Source organism: Podarcis bocagei (genome assembly GCF_964188305.1).
Source record: "Podarcis bocagei genome assembly, chromosome: 14".
Classification (NCBI taxonomy): Eukaryota; Metazoa; Chordata; class Lepidosauria; order Squamata; family Lacertidae; genus Podarcis; species Podarcis bocagei.
Window position 1 is genome coordinate 6471851 of NC_138139.1, and position 22487 is coordinate 6494337.

The 22487-nt window shown below is 39.5% G+C and overlaps 1 protein-coding gene across 18 annotated transcripts in view; it reads right to left on the minus strand.

Annotated features, from left to right (window-relative positions):
• The window catches only part of TCF12 (transcription factor 12), a 152745-nt gene that overhangs the window by 21586 nt on the left and 108672 nt on the right, over nt 1–22487 (minus strand). For 12 of the 18 annotated variants that reach the window (XM_081170576.1, XM_081170578.1, XM_081170583.1 and 9 more), the window contains 8 exons: nt 17867–17969; nt 16187–16326; nt 14549–14696; nt 11791–11855; nt 9128–9206; nt 5950–6023; nt 3956–4027; nt 2546–2752 (listed from right to left, as the gene is read on the minus strand). In XM_081170576.1, coding sequence (XP_081026702.1) covers nt 2546–2752; nt 3956–4027; nt 5950–6023; nt 9128–9206; nt 11791–11855; nt 14549–14696; nt 16187–16326; nt 17867–17969 — 888 coding nt within the window. The remainder of the gene's footprint in view (nt 1–2545; nt 2753–3955; nt 4028–5949; nt 6024–9127; nt 9207–11790; nt 11856–14548; nt 14697–16186; nt 16327–17866; nt 17970–22487) is intronic. The other 6 variants (XM_081170577.1, XM_081170569.1, XM_081170574.1 and 3 more) reach the window with 3 other exon arrangements.

Sequence of the window (22487 nt, forward strand, 5' to 3'; positions counted from 1 at the left end):
AAACAAACTCTTAGGATATATGCAGAGAGGGGCAAAGTGGAAGGCGAAAATATACCCAGAGCCTTGCATAAGATTAAGAACAGTCTTTTACTTCCCATATAAGCCTGGTCAGTGAGTTTCATAAACTCAAAACCAAGTCCCCCATTTAACCTACTTTTCCAGTGTGAAGTGTTCGGTTTACACACACACACACACACACACACACACACACACACACACACACACACACTTTATTTCCTTCTTCATTATAGCTTCTCTCTGCACCAAAATGCATGAATAACAAAGGCATTCTAGTTTCAAGGCAATCATACAGGAAGGAGGGAGGAATGGCATTATATGCAAAGGATGTGTACACTTGTGAATAGATCCATGACCTGGAGCATGGAAAGCAGATTGAGACAATATGGGTAAAAACTGTAGGAGAGAGAAACAACAGTGACCTTACTGTGGGTGTCTGCTATAGACCGCCAAGCCAGACTGAAGTCTTGGATGATGCCTTTCTAGAGCAGATTACCAAACATTCAAAAAGGAGAAATACAGTGGTCATGGGAGACTTCAACTTCCCTGATACTGTTGGAACTCAAACACTGCCAAGAATGTAAGGACTGACAAATTCCTCCATTGCCTTGCTATCAATTTCATTTCCCAGAAGGTGGAAGAAGCAACAAAGGAATCATCTGTCTTGTACCTGGTCCTCACCAACAGGGAGGAACTATTCAATGAAATGGAAGTACAGTGGTACCTTGCTTTAAGAACAGTCCAGTTTAAGAACGATTTGGTTAACAAACTCCGCAAAACTGGAAATAGTGTCCCGGTTTGAGAACTCTACCTCGGTCTAAGAACGGAATCCAAACGGTGGGAGGGCACCAGCGGCGGGAGGCCTCATTAGGGAAAGCACGCCTCAGTTTAAGAACCGTTTTGGTTTAAGAATGGACTTCCGGAACAGGTTAAGTTCATAAACCAAGGTACCACTGTACTGGGAAACTTGAGAGAAAGTGATCATGTCCTCCTGGGTTTCGTGATACAGAGGCAAGGAAAAGCTGAGTGTAGTTGCACGCACTCTGGACTTCAAGAAGGCCCAATTTCAAAAGCTTAAGGAACTACTGGATGAGAGCCCATGGTCAGAAAAGAGAGTCCAAAATGGATGGGAGCTTCTTCAAGTTGAAATATTGAAGGCCCAAATGCAGACAATTCCAACAAGAAAGAATATTGGGAGGCATCTAAGGAAACCAGTGTTGATGTGTAAGTTTCTGACAGTAAGAGCTGTTCCGACAGTGGAATGGTCTGCCTCGGGTGTTTGTGGTCTCTCTTTCCTTGGAGGTTTTTAAACAGAGGCTGGATGGCCATCTGCCAAAGATGCTTTTGTTGAGATTTCTGCATCAGAGGGGTTTGGACTAGATGATCCTCAAGGGCCCTTCCAACTCGAGAGTCATAAATTTCCAACTCTAGAATCATAAACTTAGCCTGCTGATAATGTCTATCATGAAATTCTATGAATGCCTCGAGCCAAACATGCCATGGGAGGAGGGGGATTAACAGGAAACCAACTAGTCTCCTTGATGCTTAACAGTATTAATATAAATGGAAGTGAAAGTCAATCTGTTTTATATATTGTACCCCTTCACCAACTACTTTGGTGGGAGGTGAAATCCTGCCTTCATTAAGAAATACCCAGCTGTGAACCTGTTTAAAAGGAAACATTCTCAGAATAGCCAGCAGCTTTGAAAATCATGCAGTAAGCAAGCCAACCTAAACTGTTTGAGGGGAGAAATGAACAGAAGCAAATCTGCGGTATCATTTTCTTACACAACGATTTCAGCGTCTGACTCTGATTCATAGCTGTCTTAAATCCATTTATGTAGAATGATTCATATATGTATTAATGACAGTGAGATATTTCTCTCTTCTGGGGATGAGGGAGAAGATTAGTCTACGGACTTTGCTTTCCCATTGTTACATAAACTACAGCTGTGCTCAAAGTCATTACATTTACATTCTGAGTTTGGGCACAACCTGGTTTCACATACCAGCAGCTTCTTTCCAGGCTTGTTTGCCAGCATCTGTTACTAGAAGCTGGTTGCATTTTATAACCATTTTTGCAACCCAGAACACTTGAGACCAATTCCATCCTCCTTGACTGCTTTCCCAGTTCAATCTCCATGTTTGCTACTTCAAGAAGAACATGGCCTGCCAATTATTAAACATCTGGAAAAATCATATGTATAAGCTCAAGTACTATTAGCAAAAGTCTCCGGTTTCTGTATCGGTCAAAGCAGCAGGATTTTACGGAGCGTTCACCAGGCGAACCACTTTAGCTGTTCCCCTCTTTCTGCCCTCCCTTCCCCACCCTCTACATTCCTCCCAAATGGGAACTACCAGCAGATGCACCAGGCTGCCATTTCTTCTTGCACAACCACTATCACTAGTTTGGTTTCCGACAGATGTTACTAATGCATAACATCAAATTTTCAAGCTTCAGTTCTACTAAAAATTAAATCAAGAGTCAGTCAGTTTAACACATTCAGTAGATTAAATAGCTACTTACTATTGAGGCTTGCCGACTGGTGGTTACAAGGCTGGATGCTCCATAATTTGAGTTCAAACTACTAACTGGCCCATTGTGGGAAGATCCCAGTAAACTATGTATCTCTCCATGGGCACTCGGCAGGCTCGTTGAAGGCCCCACCGCATGGCTCCTCAGCACATTGATGGCATCATCGAGTCTGTCCAAGCGATCCTCCATCCGGGACTGCTGTTAGGATTTAGAAGGAGCACAAAGGTCATTTATTGTACACATCTGCTAAATCCATTATATACTGTCATGCTTTCTACAATGGAAGACATGAAAGGCAAGTGAAATGCAATATCAAAAGGATTTCAAACGCAGCTAAGCAGCACTCTAAACAAATAGGTGGGTAGTGGGGGCCGGTAGCTGATTGGAGAGGATGTGGAATTACTTCTGTCTAAAAAAAGAAAAGGATGTTTTTCAACATTCGGTTATTTGTAAGATTAATGCTATTTGATATTTTAGGATGCAACTTGAAGAAAGAAAAACCAGCAAAAATGTCAAAATCCCAATTTGGATTTAAAAATAAAATTGCTGCATAATTTTGCTGAAATGAAATGTTGGCCTTTTCAGTCAAATGTTGGCCTTTTAGTCAGCAAATGACTGGTGGAGTAGATAAAATACTGAAGACCCATGTACAAATCCTGCCCACCCTACAAACTCCCTCCTAACTAAGCCACAAAGATCAAAAACCGTCCTTAAGACAACTCACAGTCCTTTAGCCCTAAAACCCACCTCATTTGATATTTGATAAAGCAAACATTTTAGAAATTAGTCTGAGCTCAATCCAAATACAATTTACATACCAAAAGGAAATTTGGATTTCTCTCCCCCCCCCCTTTTTTTAAAAGGAAGTTTGTATTTCTTATTTCAATTTATCACTTTCCCAAACAGCTCAGAACAGTATTTCAAAACTACCATCCTGTAAAGTAGGTGAGGCTGAAATAGTAACTTGCATTAGGCTAAGTGAATTTTGTGGCAGTGTGGGGATTTTGAATCTAGATTTTCTGTATCGAAAACCAACACTCTAGCCACTGCACTGACTATGGCATTTTACTGTCCTTAACTAAGGTTTATTGTTTATTTAAACAGAGTAGACAAAAATCAGCTTAACCTTGGAAACTCTCTACAAAGTGACATAACAAAATGGTTGAAGGAAATGTGTTATCTACAGCTTTCACCAAACTAGCACCCTCCACATGTTTTGGAGCACCAATTCCCCAAGATGGCTAGGACTGATAGGCGTTCTAGTCCAAAATATCTGAAGGGCAGCTGGTTGGCAAAGGTTACCATACTATACTATATGGTATTTACTGCTACTTTAGGAAAGAATCTGTAAGTAGTGTTAACTGGAAAAATAAAAAGGCACCATCTAAAGAGAAATAGTACCTCACAGACATCCTTTAAGAAGGACATAGCATCTTGCAAATGCTCGTGAAGTTGTTGCTCAACTCGATTTTTCTGGCAAAGTCAAGACAGAACAAGAAGCAAAGCACAGGTTAAGTAATTTTAAAGAGGTGAGATCAACAGCTAGTATGTGTGACAGCCTCAGTGGTTAGTTAAGTTAATTCAACAAAGATTTAAATTATACTGAGAAATGAGAAGATAAAATACTGAATACTGTAGTAACATTGGAAACCTAATTTCCACATACTGCTTACATTTATTAGTAAATGTATGGCAGTAACAGAATACTCTTATTTGTTAGTTGCATGGAAAATGTTATTATTATTTTTTATCATTGTAGGTCTTTGTTCCATCCCCCCCCCCCCCAATTAGGAAATGGTACAGTGGTACCTTGGGTTACAGGCGCTTCAGGTTACAGACTCCGCTAACCCAGAAATAGTACCTCGGGTTAAGAACTTTGCTTCAGGATAAGAACAGAAATCGCGCGGCAGCAGTGGGAGGCCCCATTAGCTAAAGTGGTGCTTCAGGTTAAGAACAGTTTCAGGTTAAGAACGGACCTCCAGAACGAATTAAGTTCTTAACCCGAGGTACCACTTTACTTCCAGCTATACTTGATTACTGGTTGCCTGCAAGTGAATGTCCTCAGAATCCCGACCAAAGGCTATGTGCCATTTCTATGTAGCACACAACACAGAAGAACAGATGAGAAAAAAGCCCTACTCATTCTAGCAATCTGTTTCTCACAGGGCTAAACAGAGGCTTATGGGAATCTCTAGGCAGGCAAGGGAGCAATAAACTTCTCCTGATGTTATTCCCCAACTAGTATTCAGAAGTATGCTGCCTCTGATCTTGGAGATAAAATGTGCCATCATGACTTGTAGCCACCAACAGTTTTATCCTCCATTAATATGTCTAGTCCCTTTTAAAGCCATTCAAGTTGATGGCCATTACCACATTGTGTGGTAGCAAATTCCATAGTTTAACATTGTGTTGTGCAAACTAGTGCTTCCTCTTTGCATCTTCCACTATTCAGCTTTATTGGGTGACCCTGGATTCGAGTTTCAAGAGGGAGGGAGAAAAACCTCAACAGCCACTTTCTTTACTTTTTTCTTTACCATGGCATTTGCCTTCTTTTCTAAACCAAAAAACCCTAAATGCAACTTTTTCTCATATGAAAGTTGTTCTCGTCACCTAATCACTTTGATTATCCATGTCCAACTCTATATTATTCTTGCTGAGATAAGTGCTCTGTAGATACGGCAGGTGTTAAAGAAATATCAGAGATGGAAGTCACAGCAACAGCGAAGGAAAGTTAGAATCAATCATCTCTATACCAATTTCCATATCAAATTATCAAGCCCTTATTTCCTAAATAAAGAGTTATCATACTTTTTTGTATCAAGATGAGCAAGACATATTTTAATACTTTTCATAGAAACACAGAATAGTAGAATTGGAAGGAACTCCAAGGGTCATCATCTAGTCTAATCCCCTGCAATGCAGGAATCTCAACACACAGTTCCCCATCCAATTTGAAACCATACCAGACCCTGCTTAGCTTTGCAAATGTGCTAGCAGTTTTACTGCTGCACCACTAGTTCCATTGTTATGACAGTTTCATAGTCAAACACTGAAGACAAAAACAAAAAATGCAAGAATATTTTTTTTAATTGTGAAGTATTTGCACACCTTTTTTCTTGCATGAATTTGCTGATGGGTTACAAAAAGGTAGCATAATTTCTAACAAGACTATCACATAAGCTGTCTTTAATACAGAAGCTTGATGCCCAGCAAACAGATGGCCAAAGACCCACCCTACATATTTGGTATTGTTCATTTAAAGACAGCCATTTTTGTTAGCAAAAACTCAATTTGTAATGCTGTACTACTGCTTCCTTTAAGGACTGTAGAATTTATTAAAATTAAAGTGGTATCTTTTGGCAATGAAGTCATAACTAGCTTTAAATAATTCTTACCAAAGAGTGCAGAGAATTTTCATAGTTTGGAGAGGAAGGGGCTTGTCCTCCAGTCCTTGACCACTGACTGGCACCTGTCAAAATCAACCAGAAGAAATTCTGATGCAGGCAGGAGAAACAGGAAACAAAAAAGGCAATTTACTGTAGCAAAGTGAAGTTCCACATCATTTGTAACACAAGACTTCTTAGCTTCTAAAACTTGAGCTTTGGGAAGGACTGTAGTTCAGTGGCAGAACACGTGCTTTGCTGGTACAAGGTCCCCAATGAGATCTCCAGGTAGAGCTTGGAAATGCTCCTTCCTGAAACCATGGAGAGCTGTTGCTGGTTTGAGTACACAATACTGAGTGCTAGATGGCCTAGTGGTCTAATTCTGTATGACGCAGCTTCCTATGTCCTAGAATTCTATCACAGATGCTAGGAGTTTCCTAGATAGTATGGTAGTTTCCCAAGAGAGACAAATACGTGCCAACACAAATGTTATTTACTTATTTAGAAAACAATGGATGCTGCCCATCGAGAGGGAGGGGGGGAAATCTTAGGGCAGTTTACAATAAAATAATAAAAGCAGATGGGGAAGCAATGAATATTCTAGTAGAGTTAGCAACTGAACATCTAGTGATGTTTCCCAAATGCTGGATACTCTTTGCTATGACCCTAAATCGAGGCAGATTAAATAACCTCCTGAGAGCCTAACATGGAATAAGATCAGATTGGCATGAAATCAGGAGTTCCTTTAAATAGCATGAATTATTTTAAATGAACGCAGCACTCAAAGCCAACATATTACATCAGAAAAGTTATGACTCTGCTGAAAACAGGAATCCTATGTAGAAATTAGCCTTGTCAAAAGACTCCCCCTTGCACCCTCTTTCTTAGTGGTGGCTGGAAGCAGAGTTAAGGAGGATGGTATAGAAGCCTCAGGACTCAGCAACTGAATAATCCTTCTGAATAAATGAAACAAAAACATTTTCTACCCAGACCCTGGAAAACTTCTCAACAAGAGGGATTCTATCCTCTGTCCAACTTGTTTAATTACTTGTTTAATTACTCATTTTTATAGCCATAACACCATTTGGGGGGAAAGACAGGCAATATAAGAAGAGTGAAGTAAGCTATTACACTCCACACCTATAATAGATCAGGATTATTGTTAGGCTTCAACATAACTGACATCAGCTATTTTGTGTGGACATTTCACCAAGCAGCAAATGCAATACAGAGATTGCTATAAAGTTTTTTGTATAAATTGTACAAACTATATACTTTAAGAGTTGCATCATCCTGCCATTAGTTCTAATTCCTTGTTAAATAACAAATTTAAGTAAATTGGGCTTTCATAAGTATTCTCTGCGTGTTGAACAGCTGTTCAACATTTACTTGGCAGCTGAGGCCCTAGTATCAATGGAAGCAATAGTATCCGCTAAGAATGATGCAGCTGCCGAAAGTACCTCTCCACACTAGACAACACTCAACCCATTCTTACAAGCAATTCACAAAACTCTTTTAGAGTATTTTGTTTTAAGGGCACAATAATGTAACACCCACAGCATTCTCTCTTCCCTTTCCAGAACACAGCAGCAAGGAGTAGAAATTAAACACACACACACATTTCACAGAAACACTTTTTCAAAAGGAAACTCAAGGTTTGTGCAGCGTTATTTAAAAGCAATCTCACCATCTTGTGTTGTTTATGCAAGGTTTTCCTGAAATGCCTCTAAATTCAAACAGGAGTAGTACTAAGTGTTAGTCCTACCCAGGGTAGATGCACAGAACATGACTAACTTAGGTTAATTTCAATGAGTCTACTCTGAGTAGGACTAAGTTGAAGATAATTTTTGATTTTTGTAAGTTACTTCATTATACAGCAATTTTAAGCAGCCAATGAACTAAAAAGTAGCTAACTATACTATGCTAATCCATGCTGACTCAAAGGTGAATCCCATTGAATTAAATTATGTTTACCCTCAACTAAGTGTGTTTAGCACTGTAGCCAAGGTCTTTAAAATGTAGGTGTTTCTATTATCAAAAATGGCCATTATGACAGTTATATCTTGATTTTGCTTCATTTAATAAGATTAGGAAAACTGTGAAAGAACAAATCATACAAACAAAAAACTCCATCAGCATAGAATCTATCAAGTCAAACTACCGAGGGTGAAACCAGAACCCTAAAAAGCAAGGTTGTGGCAATGGCCCCATGGTGGTAAGTTATGACTGGGCCCCTTACAGTCTGGCTGAGCAGGGCAGAGCTCTGGACTCTCCTTGTCAAGCTTGCGTCTATGGCTGTGATATCAGCAGAGAAACCAAATTAGCTGACAGCCTGTCGGAAATTTGCCAGACAGTGTATCTCTGTGAAACCAGACTGCAACATCCAAATTTCTCTTAAGAAATAAACATATACCCATCCTTAAGAAGGATATGCAGAATACAATAAAGAGTAAAATGGGTAATCTAATAAGGAAGACATTAACTAAAAACTGTGAGCAGGGCTGGGTGATATCAACTTTTCAACATCTCAGTATTTCACCAGCCAAACATCACGGTCTGGAGATAGACCGCAACGTTGAAAAAACAAGCTGCATTGGCCCCTGCCCACAAGGTGCCGGGTGAAACTGCTGCGGCTCTCCCTGCAGGAGCTGAGGCAGTTTCACCCCAGTGCCTGGGACAAAGCAGCTTGTTTGCATGGCTCAACTGGGGTGCAGAAGGGCTCCTGATCCCCAGCTGAGGCAATCTCAGTGTTCCCCCCGCTTGCACACGATCCAGTGCTGGGCTGGGGGCTCTTTGAACTGCTCGGCTGAGGGGAGCGGCAACCACGCTCCCCTAGGCTGAGCAGTTTCACGGGGCCCCCACCCAGTCACCAGCCCATGCAGATGGGGGCTCCGTAAATCTGTTCAGCTCAGGCAAGGATAGCTTCACGTTCCTCAGCTGAGCAGTTTAAAGATGCAGAGGGAGGAACAAGCTGTATCACACTGTATGAGGGCAGAGTGGGATGGCGGTTACACTCAGCGTGAGGAGTCAAGAGTCTTGACTTCCTCCAGTGGGCATTGCTAGCAGAGGACTCAGGAGCGGCGGTGGTTTCACCAGCGATATAGCTGAGTGAAGCTGACATTGCAGTCTGCTCCTCATACTGGTCCTGGGCGATATATCACCCAGGCCTAGCTGTGAGAGGTGACCCTACCTGTGAGAGGTGATGGTGATCCAACAGGTGTTGAAGGATTCGAAGGGAAACTACTGCTAGTGTGATCAGGCGAATAAATCTAAAGGAGAAAAGGCACAAATGCAGTAATTTGAACTAATTATTATACATTAGCAAACTGTCAGTACATACAAGGTCATAGTTTCTGTTTGAACATTTTTGAAGGAAATAAAATGGTTAGAAAGCATGTATTGATATATCACCCAGCCCTAGCGTGCAACTGATCTAGCACACTGAAGTGAATAACCAGAGTTGTTAAGTTGCACCATAGCTCTCATTCACTGAGACAGAGTCAGAATTTTCTAGTGCCAGTGTTCGAAACTCCCATTGTTCTAGGCGCATTTTGCAAAGGACCAGACCATGTGAAAAATGAACATAATATTTTAGCTGCAGTTCATTCATTTTCAGCTTTGTATTCTTGTTATTAATTGAAATCAAACCTTTATTAGGCATTATGCAAATAAAACCGTAAGAAGGAAGATAACATGTAAAAGCCTTGAAATATATATAAAAAGGCAGCAGTTGGCTTCTTGTTATTAAAAAAGCGCACATAGACATTCCATTGTTGCACCCAAAAACTAGGTTTAAGGTGCCATTTAGCTCCTAGCTTTCATATCTTGGTTCTTATCTCTGTCTTAGTGCACAGTGCCCTGTAAGTTTCGGATGCATAATACTCACTTTATAGTCTTTCTAATAAGCATCTAAGAAACTTGGGAAGGCAGAACAAAGCCTAATATAATCACAATCGGATAAGACATGATGCTTTTAAAAAAAATAGAAGAAGGAAAATGTGTATTTTTAAAAGCCCACAGTTAAAAGAGACCAATATTTCTTATGCAAGTGAGGGCTGCTACTTTTGCTGCTGATGACCAATGAGGAGGAATTTTCTGGGGCTAACACGTTTTTTCTTGCAACAAATAAGACCCCTCTTTTGATTAGTCATGGTCCATTCTAACCAGTGGGATGCCAATATGCCTGGCCAAATGAAAAGCTGTCCACACAAAGCCTAAACAACTGAGAGCCTGCAGCACCAAGCCTTGGAGCTGTTAGCACACTGTTTTAAAACAGAGTACATTTCAGTTAAGCTTTGTCATGCTAATGTCACTGGGCCTCAAGCAACAAAGGCCATTCAGGAATTACTTGGAAAAGTCAACTTCCAAACATTTTCTCCTCCTTTGTTCAAGGACTACTGGCCATTTAGCTATCTAAGCGGCACAAAGGCTGTTCCCCCCTGGTTTGGAGGTAGGAATCAAAACACAGGTTCTGACAAAGAGATTTGATATAATCAACAAAGTTAAACAGCTCTCCACTTTGATCTCCTTTAAATTAAAGACCAAGTGTTTTGATTTGGCATTAAGCACTGAAATAAACCAGATGTTTCTCCTGCCATATAACCCTCCATGGGCACAATCTTAAAAAGGTTATTGTTTGGCAAATGTTCAGGGAAACACATTACAAATGGCACAAATACCCAGATTTTCTTTGCTTTCTATCTACACTGGTTCATTATCCAAACCAATGTATAATCCGTTGGGCTTTGGGAACTTTGTGTAAATACTTTCATGTACAATTCTCTTTCTTGCCTACTCTGAGATTAAGACCACAATTATCCAGGCTTAGACCTAAAATAAAAGAACCTTTGCAAACGTATTATCTGGCCTTACATGTTTAATCACATAGTGGTCTGTATGGTCTTTAATACTTAAACCGAGGAAGAATGTTGTATCTTCTGATGATTCACACATGAAAGGCTTTTGTTTTTGAAATGATGCACACCACCCGAATTTTACAATTAGACACTCTTTTTGTTGCTACTAACAATATTCAAAAGCTAGTAAAAAGAAGCAGGTTCACAATTTCAAGAAGATTTAACTACTTCAGCAACAGTTCATAGTGCTATGAACCAGGTTAAAAAGAAAACTCAAGAACAAACACACCGTGATCCCTTTATATTACTATCTACTTCCTGAAGTATAGCTTGCATGACACTGTTTGGGTCAGTGGGAACAGGTGGAGAAATACCAGAATTCCAAGTGTGCAGACTTTAGCATGAACTGTTGGAGGAGATGGAATGCATCACCATCAGCTATGATAGAAATGGTTTATGGAATGACCTACCAAGAACAGCACAGGATGGGAGACCTAAGTTACCACGACAACTGAAGTCCACCCTTCAGTTACATATACTTCTTCTTTCATCCAAACACAATAAATCTACACCCCTGCCACCTCCTGTCCTCTGTCCAACTGCCTAACCATACAAGCTAAGGTTACATTGGGGGTTTGGGTTAGGAACTTGGCCTACTCTCTCCCATTTTTCCCCCCAAAGGGCCTTGTTAGCCAAACTAGTAGCTGGGCAGGGATCAAATTCTGACCAACCCAAGAAAAATGGCCCCTGTCAAAATAGCTAACTGGAGCCCAGGACAGCAAACAACAGGAGATAAAACAAGAAAAACAAATATAAACAATTTCAATACAAATGCAGAATACGAAAGATATCCACTTCAAATGCTTGCTGGAAGAGGAAGGACAACAGAGATGGCGGCAGTCTAATATTCAACGCATATGCCTGATATAAACAAAAGGACAAGAACTTGCATATAGCTTAAATTATTCCAGAAAGTGCTTCAGATAGTATTGCTTACAGATGCCAAGGCTTTTCCAAGAGCATCCCCAGTCTGTGAGCTTCCGGCAGCATTGCCTCTGTTGACTGTAAAGAAAAAACAATGTGAATGTTGATTTAATGCAGAAGATAATTGTGGTATGCTGTTATTTAATACTCATGCTCTTTCAAAAGGATTACTATGATTTAAAAAGCAAAAATATGGGGAAGACCATAAGGGAAAATTGGATTCACTGGTGAATTGCTCTTCTCAGTGGTACAGGGGTGTGGGAGTCTTAATATTTGGGAACATACCTTATCTTAGTTGTGTTAGGTAGGTTTAGGCTGTAAATACCAAGAGAAGGTATGGAGAGCTTTCCTTACCTATACACAAAACCCCAATAGGATTGACAAACTTTAGAATAGTTATAAAAGCCACCAGACTGTCAGCAAGTGAAAAACCATGAGGAGGATAGGACATATGGCCATCCCCAGGACTCTTAGATAGTTAGCCTATAACCCAGAGCCAGGTCAGTTCAACTTGGGTATTATATTCACTGTTATGGGGGATCAGGTGGCCTCCACCATCCTGATTCTACTGAGAACAGAAATTCAAATGCAAGACCAATATTCCCTTTCTCCAGTGGTGCAGTCTTCATATCGGGAATATACTCACTCCTTTAGACAGCTAGAAAGCTACGTTTTTCCAATTATTAGGAGCCAGTCTTTGCAACATTTTCCTCCCAAATGCAGCATTGTAGACAATATACCTTTTAATGCTTTATACTTGTAAGTAGTACTAGGACCATGTAGTGAACACTGTCCAATAGCATTGCATGCTCAATCAGATTAAAATTTGCAGGAGATTGGAACTGTAGACATAATACCATCTGAGTAACATCACTTGGAAAGACAGGAGAATTAATGTCAGTGTACTGGAAGAAGCAAAGATTGCCAGTGATGAAGCAATGATTCTTCAACATCAACTTCATTGGACTGGTCATGTTGTTCAGATACCTAATTATTGTCTTCCAACTACTCTACTCCCAATTTAAGAATGGAAAGCATAATGCCGGTGGTCAACAAAAGAGGTTTAAAGATGCTCTCAGGGCAAATCTAAAAATGTAATATAAATGTAAAGGTACCCCTGACCGTTAGGTCCAGTCACAGACGACTCTGGGGTTGTGGCACTCATCTTGCTCTATAGGCCGAGGGAGCCGGCATTTGTCCACAGACAGCTTCCAGGTCATGTGGCCAGCATGACTAAACTGCTTCTGGCAAACCAGAGCAGTGCACGGAAACACCGTTTACCTTCCTGTTGGAGCGGTGCCTATTTATCTACTTGCACTTTGACGTGCTTTCGAACTGCTAGGTGGGAAGGAGCTGGGACTGAACAACGAGAGCTCACCCCATCGCAGGGATTCGAACTGCTGACCTTCTGATCGGCAAGCCACACTGGCCTGTAAGCACTCCAATTGGAGAACAGCCTTTACCAAAGGTGTCATGGACTTTGAAGAAGCACGAACTCAGGGTGAAAAGGAGAAATGAGCTAAGAGGAAGGCATGTTTGGCAAACCCTCACCGTGATCAACTCCCGCCCAGAAACCCATATCCCCACTGTGGAAGGACGTGTGGATCCAGAATTGGCCTCCACAGTCACTTACGGACTCACTGTCAAGACTGTATTCATGGAAGACAATCTTACTCAGCTACGAGGGATTGCCAAAGGAGAAGAGGAGTAACTTAACCTCCACTGCAGTTGTTGTTCAACACCAGACTGTTAATAGCTGAGAACTGCACAGCATTTCAGAATGAAGCTGTAAAGAATGTTGCTGACAAAGAAACCCTTTGTGTAAATCACCTTTGGGGAATGTGTGTGTATAAATTACTGTTTGGGAATCTCAGAATCTCCCACCACCAGATTATCTAGCAACCAATACACGTTTGTGAGTTCAACAATGAGACCTGCAATACAGCCCAAAGAGGTCTCTAACTCCTTCATTAAATCTACTCGAGCTGCCTTCAGCACCATTTAAAATAAACATTTTAATGCATTTCTCACAGAAGTTCTGTAATAAAACAAGTGTATTCACCAAGTTGGTCTACAATCTGACATTACAAAAAAAAAAAAATATATCCTCCAGATTGGGTACAGGCAGCCACTGTTTTAGGAGTGTCTGATATGAGGGCAACTGCGCACACATGCAGCACACCGAACCAGGAAGTGACCCCAAAACATCACAAAAACGTAACAAAAAGGCGTGGAATGCAGGCTTTTTCGATGGTGTTTCAAATATATGTGATTTCACTTAAACGTGCAGTAGTCTGGAATGTAACCCCGCTTAAATATGCAGTTGTCTGTACTTTAGAAATAATGCCCACATCAATTAAACAATACTGTCAGAGTTTCCTCACCTTTAAGAATGATACACTAGATTCTTGAATGAATCCATTAGGGGGGGGAGAGAATAAATTTTGGCTGGGCTCTCTCGGTGAAAAACAAAGTAATGAATTGGAAGCCCAGTTCTCACTTTGTATAATAATTTGCCCAGCACTAGAAAGTACTCCACACTACCAAATATATCCACCCACCCATCCTGCCCTGGAACCATCTCTTCAGGCAAAATTCCAGTAGTCAGCACTGACAATGCTGTAACCCCAAACGATGCAACAAAAGCTTGTGAAATGACACATTCACTTTTACACTCCACATGGACCATTAAACAGCATCAGCATGGACATACAGAGTTCTAGATTAGCCATAATCTTCCCATGATGCTTTAGGGATTCAAAAAATCTCACCCAGTATGTTGTTGTTATCTGATCCATTGACAGGTGGAGTGTGTGAGGCAACATACGACGAACTGCTGGTACTGCCCCGGTGGAAGCTAGACATTGGAGGAAGGCTGGCGTTTATATCCGATGGTGAGACTGAATGTGGGGGATAGCTCTAGGAAAAAGCAGAAAACGGGGATCATAACCGAAATATGTGCCTTAGTTAGTATTAACAAAATAAAAAGTAAACCAAAACATGCAAGTTAAGAATGTCAGAACTGTCTATCTACAACAGACCAAAGTTTATCTAGCTCAGGAGCGGCTAGAAATGTGTCATGAATATCAAGATTCTATCATCAGCTATTAGGGCTAACAGCCACAGATGGATTGAGAGACAATTCAGATACAATGCTTCCTGCTAAGTGAATGAGCCTTACGGTTATGTGGTTCCCACCCCTTTCTAAGCTATGAGGTGAAGTCTAGAAGTTTCCACTTCTGGCTGTAAATTAACCCCAGCTCCTCACTGGTTGAATTCAGATTATAAAAATCTTATGGTTTAAAGTTGGCTTCTGTCTCCCAGCTTGTTTGAAAGCCATTAACCACAGTTCCCAGCCAGGACATAATGGGAGAATATGGTGAACTGCAACTTTCTGGGTTGTTTTACTACTCACACAAAATGAGGAGTGAAATGGCTACATGAGGGTGACTGAAGCTTATGCCTTAATTTTGGGAACTGTGGTATAAAAACAACCAGGATCCAAAACTATGGCTTGAGCCTGGCATGCTCTAACAAACCACCTTGATATAAGAGGAAGCTGAGGTTATATTAAAACTGTAAGCAAAAGCTTCCAATCTCCTCCTTTGCGGAACTATAATTTTCTATAAGACCCAAAGTGATGTTTCCTGTTCTATTAGAACTTCAAGATAACTTATTGGATAGTCACAGCCCATTCGTATCCAGAGGTACCACTGTAAATATAAAATTAATGGAGAATATCATTGCTTACATCCCTTTAATGTGAAAACTCTTGGTAGAATGTAATCCACTGCTTCCTGTCTATTTTATTATGGGTTACAGGCTCCTCAGCCAAATTGCCATCACCCAGGATAAGAATGTGCAGGAAGACTGAAGAAAGTGAGAGTAAACTTACAATATTAACAAACAAGAGCTTCCCCCAAGATTAAACTATTTTATTATTTATTTTATTTATTTCAAGTATTTATATGCTGCTTTTAATAAGAAAAGATCACAAATCGGTTTACAAAGAAATAGCAAAATAGGAGTATGTACAATATTAAAAATGAAATTCAGTATGGAAAACATCAAAACCCATAAATAATACCGTATGTACAACACCAACCTCCATAACATAGAATTATATTCATTCAATACACTTACTCAATATCCTGTTAGTTTTTCCTTTTCCATTCTGTATTACAGCAACATACAAGGACCTAAGGAGCTTTTTAAAAAGTGAACACCTTTGTCCTTTTGTGCAGATTAAAATTTGTTCATGCTTGGCTATCATAGATCAATCAGCTAAAGGTTTAAATGACAATTTACTTATACCCATAATCCAGCAAAACCAGTCTCTAAAAGGATAGTAAATTTTAACAACTGTGTTTCAACTGACCAAACTGAGAGATCAAGAGTTACTGTCTTACCAAGCGGTCATGTGTGTGTCGACTGCCATAGCTGCTGGACTGTGACATGTGAGAGGAGGAGCTTTCTAGCATTCCACCAAAGGCAGGCTGGCTCATTCCACTGGAAGGGCTCCAAAGGTCTGAAGCACTGTGAGTCCCATCTTTATTTGTAATAAAAACAAAATAGAAAAAGAATGATCTTAGATTAGTAAAACAGCACATGCTGTACCGGCACTTCATTGCTCATGTCATGTACATTTTATACCCTAGCTAAATTTTATTCCGAGTCAGTGGAGGCTGGTCCACTGGGGCTACTGGGACACAGCCCTCTCACTGAAAAAGTCAATTTTTTTAAAAAAATCCTCAAAATCTCAAAGCCACACACTCTTTTCTGTCCCACACATATTTTATGCTTCCTTGTATTTAGAGGCACTCCTGTCAATCTCCTGTTCCCTGGCCAATCAGCTCTCTGCACCACTCAGTCAATCCTAATCCAAAAACATAGCTATGGCAAGAAGAGAGGGAACTCATAACTGTGATGTATGTCGCTACAACCTCCTGTTTAGAGTATAGCAACAGGCTCTATGTGAGGCAAATGGAGAAACATTCAGAAAGTGTAACTAGTAGACAGGTTGCTATTGCTGTCTGCACAGAATTCAGAATGTCAATTTCACATAAGCTCCATTTGTTACCTGTTTCCGAACCAAATTGTGCTGGTCTTCTGCTTTCAAGCTGGGTCTGGAAGGACCTTCTCAATTATGTAACCTCTTCACTGTCACCCATGAGAGGTCTAGTGGCAGCAGTTTACTGCAAGTGCCTACTGTAGTATTAGTGGCAGTGGTCCTGAGGGCTTTTCCTACTAAACTCGGAACCCACTGAACCATCTCCCCACAAGGAATCTGTCGGAGCCAGGAGACGGGTCTGCTTAAGCAAGCCTTGTAACCTTTTTTTCATTCAGAATGGATGAATCTGCAGCTCAGAGCCTGCAGTTGCTACTTGTCTCCATTCTTTTTTCTTCTTTGTTGTATTAATTTTATCATAGCTGTTCACCAACTTGGGAACATTTTACTGAAAGAATGGTTAAACGTTTACTGAATAAATAAATCTTAGCCAAGGACCCTGGGGAGGGAAAGGGAAGATTGCCTTTGCATGGGACAAGAGAAAGGTATGGAGTGTGTGTCAGTCCTCTGGGTGTACGGCTGTCATTTCACATTTGGTAGGAGAGAGGTTTGTGGGTGATGTTATTGGTTGGTAGATGCAAATTTGCTATGCTTTTTGTGGGAGTGGATGTCACTGCTGATGGAGTTTTGCTATTCTTGCTAAGCAATTGGCATGTTTCTGAGCTTGTGTTGTGAGCAGATGATACTACAGACTTCACCAGCACCTGCACAGGGGTCAGCTATGCAATAGGAATGATAACTAGGCTGTTTTTAAGCTCTTAACCAAAACATGAAATTATAATCTGATATAGAAGAAATGGGCCCTGAAATGACATGACCTATGAAATCCAAGCGTATACTTAACTTCAGATTAGCATAATGAAAATGAACCAGGAAGAAGCAATAGCACATTTTCATTTCCCACAAAACTCCTATAATGTATGAACGTTTTCTCCCTCCCCAAATTCTAATCTCACCCAATAATATTTGTTTACTTGCTATGCTAGTCTTTTAAAAAGTTGCTCAGTTCACAACATCTTACCTTGCAAAAAGAAAGTGCTAGCAAACATACTGCTTGGTGGTTTAGGAGATGGGTAATTTGGAGATTCTCTGTTAAAGTCATCTGAATTAGATGGCGCATAAACCTAAACCAATAAAATGGAAGGGAAAGGAAAGATAAACATGTAATTGTTAAAAGTGACAATAAAGGTTCCAGTGGAACACAGGATAATTGAACAAGCACAGTCAGCTCTGAAGCTAAAACTTAATTCCTCAGTTGCAAATACCTTTCCTGGAAGTTAGAAAGTGATAGTGAGCAGGCTTAGCTCCGCCCAGCCATCTCCCCCACCCCTCCAAGGTACTAATTCAAAGAGGCAACCTGATAAAAGTCTAAACATGAGCAATTACTTAAATTAAAAAAGAAAAAGGAAGAACAAACAGCAGGCTCCCTAAACAATATTTGAATTAGAGGCATTGAATTTTTCAGTGTTTGCTTAAGTTACAATTCCAGGAGTCAGGTAAAAATATAGCGTATCAAAGGATAAACTTTGATGGGCCATCTTCTACTACATCTGATGCCATAATAAATTATCTAGTCTAAGGTGTCATAAACCTATTGCTGCACCACATTAAAGTGGCTACCCCTCTACAACTATTCAAAAGGTGCAATCAGAGTGAGTGGATTTCAAGCTTCTTGGGTCTTCATTTCTTTTTAGACTTCTGAAGTCCAAAAACCAGAGCCAGGTACAAAACACAAGAGAAGAAATCTAAGCCCAGTAATTTGTTCCGAGTATCAGAATAGCACAAAGCTCACATGGACAATATAAATTTTACATGATCTATCATTCATAATAGACAACCAATCAAAATTCTCGAGAGAATGATGTGTTTTTCTAGGGAGATTCAGAATTTAAGCCGATTTTGGTTTACACTATTTTATTCAAATTGTATAACATTTTATTTCATTTTAGTTGTTTTGCTGTTTAAGAGTAGTAATCTTTCCCTTTTTAAGAGGCAAAGTTATGATTTTCCAAGGAAATTCAGCATTCTAAATCTGTCATGTTGTAGTTTGCATCCAAGTTAATTTCTGCTACATTGTCTTACTTTCATATTGCTAAACTTCCAGAATATCTAAAAACAACAAAGAAATTACTCTGAATCTTCTACGCTCAAAATCCCTCCACACATAAATTCACTACCACACCCCACTTCTTCATTGCAGCAGTGTAATTTGTAAATAAATTCAATTTCTATTTGCTCCTGCAATACACCACACTTCTGCAAGTAAAACAGAATTTCAACAAGCAACAAGCAAATTCTTACAAGTCTGGAAAGGCTACACACACACACACATGGCCTACTGCTTCAGAATGTCATGCTTTAAATATTTCATGCTAATACAATGAGCAACATTATCATTTGAGAATCAGCCAGATACTTTCAACTGCAGTCAACAAGTGAACAACTGTGTCGTATAAAGTGAAGATATTTTGCTTACAAGGTGTATAGTAATTAGTGCTGCAATTTCAAATCTAGTCCAAAATGTATTCTAAAAAACCTTTTAATTATTGTGTGTGTGCACATGTACTACATGTTTTTGTTTAACTTCTCTTACATACAACTTACATGAATCACTCAGTTGCCTACTATTCGAGGAGCTCAAACCACTTCAAAATCTGGCATGTATAGCTTAACGTTATTATCTCATTCTGACAAGATTCTTAAAATGTGCTGTGCTTTGAAATGCAATAAATATTCACAATGAAGGCTACTAATGACATCTCACAATTCCAATTACTTTTTCCTACCTGCATTTAAGAAGTCAATATTTGGCAAGTTCAAGTAATACATAATCTGATACATCAAAACAAAACTATTTCTTAGAAGATTAATTCATTAACATTCTATTAATTGATTTCACAATGAAATATCAATATATCAAATTAACTACATCTTCCTACTAGAGAACAAAAAGATTTATTATTATTATTATTATTATTATTATTATTATTATTATTATTATTATACTGCCCTATACCCGGAGGTCTCAGGGCAGTTCACAGAAAAAATCAACATAAACATCACAATATATATGATCAAAATTATCCAATGCCGACTGAACCTTAATCACAGCTGCCTTCACTTTAACTATAATCCACGTTTCCTTTCTTGATACCAATCCACATTATTCTTATATAATTTACGTAATGTAATTGAATAGCAATTATTTCCTTTTTATTTTTAAGGAGTTGTAAATATTTTTTACTTTTCAAGAAATTGTCAGGGGGGAAATAATCCTATGTAATGGCTGTTGAAACAGTAACAACTGCTAAATGTAGTATCTGAGTGTATATATAGCAAGATTTTGGGGTTTAGTCTACATCTGATGAGCTGCTGTGATCAAACTGGAGACTGTCAAATCCACCCATGGACTTTCCTGCTTATTTCCAAGTGTGCCACGCAGTCTGTTTGCCTGTGGTTTCTGCATCACGTAATCCAAGAGTCTCTCTGCATCCAGTCTGCGAATGGCAATAACGCAAAGAACAACCTGCAACCCCCCTGACAGGGCTGCCCTCCCTATCCCTCCCCTCACAGCTATGGATCACCATTCTGACTTTGGAAAGAATGATTTTCCCTTGTTGGATATATGAGAGCTGACAATAATAACACAGTCATCTTAGTTACTGTCTTCTTTAAAAGACTATGTAAGATCTTCTGCTTGTTTTACTGTTATAAAAGTAATAAAAAGGAACTGCACAACTGAACATTCTACACAGTAGTCAACTGATCTCAAAGCTGTTTTGTGCACTTGGAAGAGGAGGGTGACAGAAGCCACCAACTTTTAAAAGCAATTAAAAAAACTCTGATTTTTTTATCTGCAGTGGAGAGCCTGACAGATTTAATTTTGTACAGTACAGTTTGCTGCAATTTACAGGAAGTACACTAGTACATTCATAAGCATGGATTGTATACACCCACACATACTTAGTAACCAAATGCCCAATTTTAAATCTTCAGAATCCAAAGACACCAGGCAGACAGAGAATACTTAATTTACAAGTTGAATCCTAAACATTTTAGCATGTACTGCAGTTCCTTCAATAAGACTTACAGAATGCAGAAATGGAGATGAATATTATTGTATTAACGCCAACAGTGATAAAAACACGCTATTTTGAAACTGCACTGGGAAAATGCTCAACAATTCATGTGAGCAAGTCTGAAGCTCAGTTTAATAATCAGTGCAAGGAGAAACTGAAAAGAAAAAAAATTATCTGCAAGAAATCTGTGACAGCAATATAATACAGACCACTTTTATAATAAAAAGTGGAGGAAAAGAGTCCTTTCAAAAAGGACCAGAAGTGTTCTAGTGCAGGCACACAACTTTATATAGTTTTGCTGTGTTCCAGTATCTTAAGTATAGCTTGCAAAAACATAGCTGCAGTGATATCAAGCTGCATTTCTTCCAGTCTGGATTCTGAAGATCAAAGAATTCTTGCGGCAGAACACAAGTGATGTGGTCTCAAAAGGCTTCATTAATTCCAGATGTGGTGAAAAAGTCTGCCAATTCCACAAAAAAGAGCGAGCTTTCCTTTGTTACAGTCAGAACCGCCCACAAATTAAAACCAGGTCTCTTAAGTCATTTGATCACCTGCAGATGACTGCCAGCTCACCCCCGCCCCACCTTGCAAGCTAAAAGCAGGTTTTATTTTTTGTTACTAGAAACAAAAATTTAAAAATACAAGAACAAAAAAGAATTACTGGGATAGTGAGATTAGGCAGCCTATGAGTAAACAGATCTGCGCTTATAACTGCAACTTGACAATGAAGGTATTTTAGACTTTAAATATAGGCAGATGCTTCACTTTAAATAGAATCAAGGCATAGGACCCAATCCAGCACAAATTAGGCTCAGGTGAACAGATCCAAAGCCTTGCTCTTAAAGTTCTGCTCTCACCTCCTCATGGACCATTAATAATATAACCATTTCCCTCTAAGCTTTATTCGTTCTTTTTTTTGCCTCCCATCTTCTGATTCCATTTCTAGAGCACTTAGACCAGGACTCAGAAAAGGAACTACTGGGTACAATTCAGCCTGATTTAAACAAGCAAGGGTGCCAAGCTGCCAACTGATACTAGGCAGGAAGCCTCACTATATTGCTATCAACACCTGCTGCAAAAGTTTTTGTTTAGGCATGTCTACTCAGAAATGTAATTTTGATGCATATTTTTTTAAAAAACTGCTGGTTTTACTTTTCAAAATTTTAGGTGAAGTTGTTTGCAACTTTTGAGTTTATCTGTATTTTAAATATACATTTTACATTGGTTTTTTGTAAACTGTTTAGATGTGTTGAAGATCCAGCGATATATAACTCTTGTTAAATAAATCTTTGCTGCAGTACATTATTAATAAGATGTATGACTCTGAGCCCTGAAATTTAATGAAAAGACATTCTCAAAAGCCACTTCCCAGTTTGGGGGCTCCCTCATCCAGACATCTGGAAACGCCCAGGCCTCAGAATTTTTCAGAAGAAATGCCAAATCTTTTTTACTCAAGCACACACACACAGAGGCTGTTGATAAACAGAGGGGCCTTCAGGGGGTAGCATGCTCTTTAAGTGTTTGGAGTACTTTCAAAATGGTAAACTATTCAAAACCTTTGTG